The following is an 11133-nucleotide window of genomic DNA, read 5'->3' as shown; positions in this document are numbered from 1 at the left end:
AGAAAGGGCCAAAAAAAGAAAAAAACAGCTGAAATGGTGTATAATTCCGCACATTCTGAACATTCCCCTTCTGGAGGTGTGTCTGTGCTGCCCTGCGACGGTCTGAGGTGTGAATTAGGGCCAAGTCATGTTATACAAGCAAGCACCAGCACCAGCACCGCCTCAACCACACAGACCTCAAGCCGACACATCTACCCGGCATTCCTGTCTGTCAGGGAGGGTACTTTGAGGGCGTTTAACTGACATCCACGTAATAATAATATTATTACATAAGAGTGATTTAAGGGATTATTTCGAGACCTGGCTCGATATAACTGCCCCAGTTCCCATGATGCACTAGGGGGCTGGAGAAAGTGTGTCAGCCGTGTTAGCCAAGAAATGTTCATTGCTGTACTCGAGCGAGGTGAGGCTGTTAGCGAAGATGTTAGCGGTCAACGTTAACTATTGCAAAGTAACAATCATAGACATATATACTGACTCCATATTGCATTCTGCTTCCAAGCTTGCGTCAACGATGCCACCATCTTGCCTCGGGGTAACCACCCACTTGAATGAATGAACGTTGATGGGTCAGGTGGGTGGTCACCGCGCGACAAGATGGCGGCGGCATTGACGCATACGTTCCACTGAACAGCGCAGCTCAGGCGATATCTAGTCAGTATATATATCTATGTCTAGCAATGGCCAATGCTAGCTAACGCGGGCTAGCTAACACGGGGGATTTGATAGCGGTTTCTCCTGGTTACCTGAGCAGTCTCGTCCTGAAGGAGAGGGAGACGACCAGGTCAGGGTTGGTATCGGGATGACCCTGAACCCTCCCCCCCCCCCGCCCCCTCCCCCCTCCTTCCCTGCCTCCCCCATGTCGTGAGAGCTCACCTCCGGCCCCCGGAGGTGAGCTCTGGAACAAAACAAGGCTGTGCGAAGTGAACGTAAGGGCGTCGGTTTGGACGGCGCGCTAGCCTGGTCGCTTCACACTGCTCCCAGCGGGTTTTTTCCACCGCACAGATCCCATTGTTCGACTCCGGAGCCCGAGCGAGAGAGAGAGCGAGCGAGAGAGAGAGAGAGAGAGAGAGAGGGAGAGAGGGAGAGAGAGAGAGAGAGAGAGAGAGAGAGAGAGAGAGAGGGAGAGAGGGAGAGAGGAGGAGAGAGAGAGAGAGAGAGAGAGAGAGGAGAGAGAGAGAGAGAGAGAGATAGAGAATGCCGAGAGATTCCACGCGTTGTAATGGGCTATTATGCTGGTGCCGGGCCCTATTCAACGGGCTAATGAGCTCCGCCAGAAGCGACCGTCTCAGGGGGAATCCCTTACGCACAGAGGCTAACCTTGCACGCTGAGTGCCATTGTTAGGGACACGCGGCCCCGATGGAACGAGGTTTATTAACCTCTTCGAGAGCACAGTCGTCCGCATGACAATCCATTAACCCTTCCAATGGCCAACCGCTTACTCACACGTCGGACGGTGGTTAGGTGGAGGGAGAGATAGAGGGCAGGGAGAGGACTTGTGTAAATGCGTTGCAAAATCGGTTGTTTTGTCTTTTATCTTTGCCTAATTGTTTCTGGTTACACGATGACGCCTGGGAACTTAATTAGGGTTATCAACTCCCACCCAGAAGATTCTGGATCAAATCCAACAAGGGCTGTGTTTGTTTGTGTGAGTGTGTTTGTTTGTGTGCGTTTCGCCCATGCGTATGTGTGTGTGTGTGTGTGTGTGTGTGTGTGCGTGTGCGCGTGCGGTGTGCGTGCGTGTGTGTGTGTGTGTGTGTGCGTGCGTGCGTGTGCGTGCGTGTGCGTGTGCGTGCGTGTGAAGTCATGGTGGTAGGATTCGTTCGTTCATCAAAAATGTAAGTAACATAACCTTGTGTCCGACGCCAACATGCCAACGTTGCGCTGACCAATCAGGCTTAGCAGCGACTGCCTGTGGCTGCGACCTTGTGATCCTTCTCTGTCCTGCTCTAGAGACACCCTAACATCACTGAACGTATGTTGTGACCACGAGTTGTTGCATTAGAGTTCTCAAACGTATCTCAGCGACCCTGATTCCTTTTGATCTTTGAAACTAATTTCTTTGTTTTCTTTAGTGTTTGTTTTGGCTCCAATGTATCTCGGTGTCAGCTTAAAACATGTTTTATTCCTGCCAGGTTATTATTAAGCACTTTGTAAAAACTTGTCGTTGTATCAGCAACGGCGATCAAAAATGGCTAACTGATACTTGAGAAAATACAAAAACACCCTAACAGTGAATCAATATAATTTCAGCACGAATCAATAGTTTATTGTTACAGAAATCAGCACTGATTTGTCCCAGGGTCGGATGGAGACAGCGGATTTTCTTTGTGTTACCGAGCGAAAAGGTGGAAACCATAAACTGAGGAACGAAAATACCTTATCTCACCGGCCCGGTGAGATAAGGTATTTTCGTTCTCAGTTTATGGTTTCCACCTTTTCGCTCGGTAACAGATGAGTTTCAGATACATTTTTGTTGGACCTTATCAAATATTTCTTATTTGATAAGACTATAAGTCTTATAAGTTATACGTGTTAAAGCAACGTGGGGTGTTAAGGTATGTGTAACGCTCCCTATATTCCGGTTCATGGGGTTAGGGTTAGGGTCATCATCTTCACGTGGTTCAAATCGTGCAGCATACTCATACAAATCATGATAATACCTGCATGGGACCATTTCCTTAATGTGTTAACTAATAAATAAGGGCTGTATCCTTAAGCATGTCTCTTGGCAGCGGCTCTGTGAGAATGTGGCTTTGTGTGAGTCTGAGTCACGCTTCTTCAGAACAGTCATCCAGCCTGTTTGTTCCCCATCCAAACCCACTGTAACCCAAGAGGACGGTCACAATATAGCAGATACGAAACAATGCAATGCAATACAATACAGTGACTACAAATAGAGTGTGCTAGATATTATTATTAAAATGTAAGCCCAGTTGCTGTGTGTGTGTGAGCTGGGTGTGGAACGGTGGTGTGTTTGTGTGTGTGTAAGAGGTTTGGCGTTTAGATTAGAGAAATGTGTTTGTATGGCTTTGCCTTCCTGGGCTCCAAGAGGAACACTTTCTAGGATTCTCGCTCTCTTTATTTGCTCTCCTTTAAATGGATCTCTCTCTATTTCTTACACACACACACACACACACACACACACACACACACACACACACACACACACACACACACACACACACACACACACACACACACACACACACACACACACACACACACACACACACACACACACACACACTGCTGTTTCTCTCTCCATCTCTCTCTCTCTCTGTCTCTCCATGTCGCTCTGTCTCTCCATGTCTCTCTACCCCTCTCTCTCTTTCTTTCTATCCATGTCTCTATCTATCTCTCTTTCCTTTACTTAACACACAAAACATCAAAACCTGGTGTTTGATAGCACTTCCCTTGAGATCGTGTGTTGACCAAGGCAGTCCAGTTTACACCCTACTCCTGGTTAACATTCATGTATTCTGATAGCGTGGCTTCTTAACCTGAGGCCATCACTAAAGGTTGAAATTCTTCAACCTACAGTGGTAGCAACTATATTTTATAAATTGAATCCAATTTATAAAATATAATATATAGACATTGTTGCAAATTTGAAACAATGTCGGCCTACAGATTATATGTTGATGTGAAAAAGAGGAGAAAATGCAAAAACACAGAACAACTTTAGTTTTCTTTGGTGTGAAACATTTTTTATGTTTAAAGTTTAAAGTTTAAAGTTCGGCCTGAATCAGGGCAACTTGATGGCAACACATTTCATAGAAATGATAAAAGAGCGAAACATCGACACGGACAACCAATATGGTCCTTAGAAGAGTACATTCTGTAACATGTGAATAAATAAACAGCATAACAGTCATAATATACGTAGAGTAATAATAACTTATGAGTAAAAAATGTGCCCCTTTTTGGGTGAATTCAGTCATTGACAAAACATCTTTCTTTCAGCGACCACATGGATCGCTTTAACAGCTCTTCACACACGCCCGTAGAGAGGCCTCTCGCTGTGTAATATTTAGACGTCCACACTGTATATTAGTACAATCATCTTCGTGAAGAACCCTCCCAACAGAAGAACGCTTCTGACGTTCCGCTGGAGTGTTCTCTTCGGAGGTCGACAGATGACGTTGTGAAGAGTAACAGTGGTCTTTGAGCGGTCTTTGCGTTTTCACTCAGTCACCCTGCTCACTCTGAGACCCCATGCTGTCCAAGACCTTCAAGTCCCCGAGGGTCCAAGCCCCCTTCAGTTCAGTCTTTCCACCCGTTAGCAGAACTCCTGCCTGCCTTCCCCTTCCAGAGGAAGTGTGGAACCGAGCGAGTCCATTGGCCAGCGCTCTGCCGGCCACGGCGGCCATTTTAGGGTCAAGTTACGACCCCCCACTGCCGCCCGCTAGGCCGTAATGCCGCTTCATTCTCTAGCTTCTGTCGCTGATGGCGTCCTCTCTCCGTAACAGTGAGGAGGCTGGGTTAGTGGTTTGAGGAGGTGCTGCCGAGGCTGTCTAGGATGCGACGTGCCCCTCCTCCGCCGCCCTCCTCCACCTCCTCGTCCTCCACGCCTCCAGGACGCCGCGGGTCTGCGCCACGGCGCGCAGTGCTACCAGCGACGGCGTTTTCGTCATGTTTTCCCCGTTTGTTCTCCTGTTAAAAAACACAAGAAAAGGAGGACGTCGGTGAGTACTCAAAGTGTCCGTAAAACACCACACATACCTGAACTTTGGGGTTATAAGTGGACGCGTTTAGGATTATCTGGGGTGAAGCGGTTCACACGGCTGTCAGTCAACAGCGTAGACTTCAACATACTTCGAAAAACAAGTCAAAAGGTGTCTTCGACATGTCACATATGTGGTTTTTCTGGTGAATGCGGGGTCGATTCTGTGTGTATGTTTTGGGCTTTTATGTGCGAGTCGATGAGTAGCAACAGCAGCCCATCCCCCGCCGGGAGCAGGTCAGCCCGGTGTAGAGACGACATGACGGGACCTGAAAGACGCCGAGCCTCCATTACTGCTTCACTCTGACAGTTTGGCCAGGGGGGAATGTGGCGGGACTACGTCTATTTTAGGACAACTCATCGACCAAAATGGAAGACAAACCGTCAATAATTTAAGACCTAGGGGATAAAACCAACGTTTGTCGTCGTGACGTCGGATATTAAATCCGTGGCTTGAGGGATAGTCTAGTTAGAAACCCTTCACTTTAAACCTGTCCGTCAACACGTGGAGTAATCCCTTACAGTAGGCTAGTACGAGAATTGGTCCGCCTGCCAAGAAACACACTCGCTCCCACGCCTTCGCATTGCGTGAGCGTAAATAATTATCTGTGGGTTTATTGTGCAAAATAAACCCCAGGTATTTCCCCTCTTTTCTGCGTGCCTCCGACTGTCACCGAAGAATTTCGTTTTTTTCTTCCGTACCTTTTCATCCTCGGTGTGCGCGCGCAGCCAGCCCCGGAGCAGCGCTCGCCCTCCGCGCGACGGATCTTCTTGCCGAGCGACGTCTTGTTTTGCCTGCAGGATAAAAGGCGTCGGAAACCGTGATTAGATGACAGGACTCATATTTCATGGCGTGTCGCGCAACACAAACAAGTGTGCGTGTGTGCAGCGGAGTGGAAACAATTACGTGGGAGAACAATTATATTATGTATATATAATTCCATATCTATTATTATTATTGTACTCTTAACACATTGGTGCTACGGGCTAGATCTGACTTTAAAAAGGCTCCGAGCCATGTGTTTGATCTAAGCGTTATAACATACAATTAGAACACGGCTATAGCAGACATCGCCACAATATGACACAATATGCCGTACCTGAGTTGGTGTTCCGGCTGACAGAAGTTGTTACAGGCGCTGTCGTTTCCCTTGAGGCACCTGCAGCGGGCCCCCCCGTGGCTCTTAGCGGGGGGCACCCCGGCAGAGCGCCTCCTTCTCGGCATGTTTCCTAGCCCGTACGAGACGATGCGCCTGTAGAGAAACAATTCAATGATATTAGTCACGATTCTACTAAAAATATAGGGTAACTAACTAACTAACTAACTAACTAACTAACTAACATGAAGATAAACAATGATGATGTTGGATCTAGTTGTTAAGCAGTGGGGGCTACTCACTCTGGCGTGTTGACCCAGATGATGTCCAGGTGACAGAAGTAGACGCACTCGTGGTCGAGGAAGGTCGCGCACGAGCATCGCTTGTTCCTGACGTGGCTCACGAGGCTGGCCGCGGGGACCTCGCTCGCGGGAGCAGACACAACTGCGATAAGGGGAAAGAAAGAAACGTATTTAATTTCAGCAAATGTTTCCCTCATCGTCATGGCTGGATAGTATCGTATAGGTCGTCATGCATGAGTGCAAAAAGCTAGACATTTGGAAACGACAGCTTGTAGTTAAACTTTGACACTTGACTTGAAAGTCCGCATCTACTCTTCTCACGGAGCGCATTAAATAGTTGTACACGTGTTAAGAACTGGCATGCTAAATACACAATCCAAAGCTAAATGAGTGAATCGTTGACTATTTACCTGTGTTCAACACCGCGGCCAACATGACGGACAGCAGGGAGGTCACCACGCGTAAATCCATCTTTAGACGTATTTCTAACTGGACCACTCCTCTTGGCTTGTCTTTCTCACAAAAATTTTTTTGCGCGAAAGTAATAATCCTACAGGTAGAAGTCACGAAAATCCACTTGTTCTTCTTGAACTTGTGGAGAAAAGCGTTGAATCGATCTGTTGCAGGAGCGTCTTTTTAGTTGCGTCTCTCGGCGAATCGAAGTCTCGAGGTCTAGTGATGTGTACCCACACGAGCAAGCCCAAAGACTTTATATACCAGTGCTTCCCTGCACCCCACTCCTCCTCCCCCTCCCGCCTCCCCCCTCCCTGGAGGAGTCGCGTGTATAAAGTTTTTTTGTCCTTTGGCTCAATCGCAGACAATGCTGTTTGTTGGTGGTCACCGATAAGCAACGTGCAGGCCGAGATAAGAACTCTGAAATTCCACGGTTCCGAAGAGACCGCGAGGACGGAGACGCCGGGTGGCTGTGAGCCTGTGCCAAGAAAACTTAAAAAACACCCAATCTCTGGTCTGCGGACGACTGGGGGTGCAGATATAGGGTTGAGCCACGAAGGGGCAGCAGAGCGACCAGGATTTCTCATCCGTTTGGTAGACTTTCTCTGGATATTTCGCAGGACGCGAAGGATTGCAGTGTGGCTTTGCGGATTTATTGAGTGTCATGGTCGTAAATAAGGCCAAGACCTGTTATAATTCATAGCGATATGTAGATAGGTATTTTTTTTACGCATAGGCCTACCCTTGGTGAAATCCGTTCTACTTTGATTGTAGGACTATTGCAGAACCTCTATAGTCTGCAGCAGGTTGAGAAATGAACGTTATGTGTGTTGGTTAAATCTGGATGGATATGGATGGAATGCTGATTGTGTGTTTGTAAAAATGGATGACTGATTCATGTGCTTATGAACAAGTCTACTTGTAGGAAGGCTATTGTCTCAATAGCCTATGAAAGTTTAGTATAGACCTGTGCGTTATCTAACTCTTATAGGCTCATTAGGCTGGACCTACTAGTATGCTAATTACAGTAAGTCATTTAATTTTATCACAATTTTATTGTTAATTATTTTCAGCCTGATCTCAGCCAGTAATTAAATGAGTACCCCTATCCGCTGAGAAAAAAGGCTATCCTACTGGAATGTTGGCCAGATAGATTATGTAAATGAAGTCTGTGTCCCTTAAACAATAACGGAAAGTACAGTTTAAAAAAAAGTTAGGAATTCACAGGCCCTATGACAGCAATCAACAAGAATACGAATCTTTATTTACTCTGTAATAATGACCGTGAATAGCCGTTAACGGGATGTTGGGCGACTTGCCGTTTTGTGAGCGGAGCGTTGTGCAGTGGCTGACATCCACCACCAGATGTCGATGTTGACCCATCCTTATCTCCTTCACGCGGAGAAAAGACATCGCACAGGTTTGATTGCTGCAAAGCAATATCATCCCACTGCAGACACAAATGGGCGTTCTCGTGTGGTGGGAGTTCCCGTTTACGCAGACTGGAACGCCCCCTTCTTATTCTTCGTCGCCTTTCTCGCTGAACTGTATTAAAATGTCAAAGTGTACTACTCCGAAAGCTTTTCAAATCTTATTTGGCAAAGAACTTCACATGGTGTGTCTTTTTTACAATTTATTCGTTACCAGCATTCGTAGTGTTGATCAGCAGTGAAATAGTCTGCTATAAGACGTTGACGTCGCTTAGCAACCGAAGACGCTGGGGATGACAAGTTACCGGACTGCTACCCATGCAAGTGAACGGAGCGTTCCACGGCATTGAGAAGACCAGTGTAGTAAAGGCCTGTAAAATGTCTGTTTATGGAATAGATTTCTCCTCTGATTAGGCCAATAATGGAATGATAACAAAAACAAAAAAAACACAAACGCTCGATCAAAGGCCCCCTCTCCCTCGGGTCAATCAAAACCCTCATTGTTTAACATGAATTGGCTAAACAAATGACCACTGTACCATATTTAAACACAATTCAAATTGTGCAGAGAATTATTTCCATTGGTCATTCTCAGTGGCGGCTGACGATCAAACATGTTGGTGGGGCACAGTAACAGACAGGGGGTCTGAGGTGCCCCCCCCCCCCCCATATTTATTTTTGAATTTAATAGATTTGATTTCCTGTATTCTGGTGCATTTTGGGGATGGCCACTACCTATTTACCTACTTTTCATTCAGATTCATAGCCTACATCCTGACTTGCAGGGTCTGAACAAGCTTACACTATGCAGACCTACTTCATGGCCATTCCACCAGCCATGGCTATTTGACCCATTGTTGACAATCATGATCACTGTCCTATAGCGTCCATTTTTTGTGAGTCTCAATGTCTACTTCAAATGCAGTTAGAAATATGGGACAGTTGCTTCATTTTGTTTATATGCTACAGGCCGAAAGACTAAATTAATATGTAACTTACTTGCTCCTTTTAAGTATAACATTGCTTGGGGAGTCGAATTCCTCCACTGAAAAGGGTGGAAAGTGCTTACAACTCTCTGCTAGGTAGCGATCTATGACACTGTTGTTTTTTATTGGTCGTCATGAAAAAAACAAAAGGGGTAACACTGTAGATATTTATCAAATAAAACATAGGGGGTAACACTGTTGTTTTTCTTTCGTCGTCATGATAAAAAACACAAGGGGTAACACACTGTCGTTTTAATCAAATGAAACATAAGGGGTAACACTGTCGTTTTTTATCGGTCGTCATGAAAAAAAAATGAGGGGTAACAATGTCGTTTTTATCAAATGAAACATGAGGGGTGACACTGTCATTTTTCTTTGGTCGTCATGAAAAAAACCATAAGGGGTAACACTGTTGTTTTTTATTGGTCATCATGAAGAAAAACATAAGGGGTAACACTGTTGTTTTCTATTGGTCGTCATGAAAAAAAACATAAGGGGTAACACTGTTGTTTTCTATTGGTCGTCATCAAAAACACATAAGGGGTAACACTGTTGTTTTTTATTGGTCGTCGTGAAAAAAAACATAAGGGGTAACACTGTTGTTTTTTATTGGTAGTCATGGAAAACACATAAAGGGTAACACTGTTGTATTTTATTGGTCGTCATGAAAAAAAACATTTAGGGTAACACTGTTGTCTTTGTCAAATAAAATATAAGGGGTAACAGTGTCGTTTTTTATTGGTCGTCAAGAAAAAAAACATGAGGGGTAACTGTCGTTTTTTATCAGCCGTCATGAAATAAACATAATTGTTCGTCATGAAAAAAAAATTGTCCTTGGCAAATACAATATAAGGGGTAACACTGTCGTTTTAATCAAATGAAACATAAGGGGTAACACTGTCGTTTTTTATCGGTCGTCATGAAAAAAAAATAAGGGGTAACAATGTTGTTTTTATCAAATGAAACATGAGGGGTGACACTGTCATTTTTCTTTGGTCGTCATGAAAAAAACCATAAGGGGTAACACTGTTGTTTTTTATTGGTCATCATGAAGAAAAACATAAGGGGTAACACTGTTGTCTTTGTCAAATAAAATATAAGGGGTAACACTGTTGTTTTTCTTTGGTCATCATGAAAAAAACCACAAGGGGTAACACTGTTGTTTTTTATTGGTCGTCATGAAAAAAAACATAAGGGGTAACACTGTTGTTTTTTATTGGTCATCATGAAAAAAAACATAAAGGGTAACACTGTTGTCTTTGTCAAATAAAATATAAGGGGTAACAGTGTCGTTTTTTATTGGTCGTCAAGAAAAAATAAATAAGGGGTAACACTGTTGTTTTTTATTGGTCGTCATGAAAAAAAACATAAGGGGTAACACTGTTGTTTTTTATTGGTAGTCATGAAAAACACAAAGGGTAACACTGTTGTTTTTTATTGGTCGTCATGAAAAAAAACATTTAGGGTAACACTGTTGTCTTTGTCAAATAAAATATAAGGGGTAACAGTGTCGTTTTTTATTGGTCGTCAAGAAAAAAAACATAAGGGGTAACTGTCGTTTTTTATCGGCCGTCATGAAATAAACATAATTGTTCGTCATGAAAAAAAACACAAGGGGTAACACTGTTGTTTTTTATTGGTCGTCATGAAAAAAAACATATTTGAAAAAAAAAGAAGAAATTGTCCTTGGCAAATACAATAGAAGGGGTAACACTGTTGTTTTTCATCAGTCATCATGGGAAAATAGCACAAGGGGTAACACTGTCGTTTTTATCAAATGAAACTTAAAGGGTAACACTGTCTTTTTTTATCTGTCGTCATGAAAAAAAACATGAGGTGTAACACTGTCGTTTTTTATTGGTAGTCATGAAAAAAACATAAGGGGTAACACTGTCGTTTTTTATTGGTCGTCATGAGAAAAAACATAAGGGGTAACACTGTCGTTTTTTATTGGTCGTCATGAAAAAAAACGTAAGGGGTAACACTGTCGTTTTTTATTGGTCATCAAGAAAAAAACATAAGGGGTAACTGTCGTTTTTTATCGGCCGTCATGAAATAAACATAATTGTTCGTCATGAAAAAAAACACAAGGGGTAACACTGTTGTTTTTTATTGGTCGTCATGAAAAAAAACATATT

The 11133-nt window shown here is 44.1% G+C and overlaps 1 protein-coding gene across 1 annotated transcript; it reads right to left on the bottom strand.

Moving 5' to 3' along the window:
* Positions 1-3081: 3081 nt before the first annotated feature.
* Positions 3082-6844, bottom strand: edn1 (endothelin 1). Its single transcript, XM_060043564.1, has 5 exons — positions 6537-6844; positions 6127-6268; positions 5828-5980; positions 5430-5522; positions 3082-4657 (listed from the first exon to the last, which is right to left on the bottom strand). The coding sequence occupies exons 1-5, from the start codon at positions 6595-6597 to the stop codon at positions 4519-4521; spliced, it is 588 nt and encodes a 195-aa protein (XP_059899547.1). The 5' UTR covers positions 6598-6844; the 3' UTR covers positions 3082-4518.
* Positions 6845-11133: the final 4289 nt, after the last annotated feature.

This window comes from Gadus macrocephalus, chromosome 22 (genome assembly GCF_031168955.1).
Source record: "Gadus macrocephalus chromosome 22, ASM3116895v1".
NCBI lineage: Eukaryota > Metazoa > Chordata > Actinopteri > Gadiformes > Gadidae > Gadus > Gadus macrocephalus.
The sequence above is the reverse complement of the archived record's forward strand: the minus strand, read 5'-3'. Positions and strand labels throughout refer to the sequence as shown.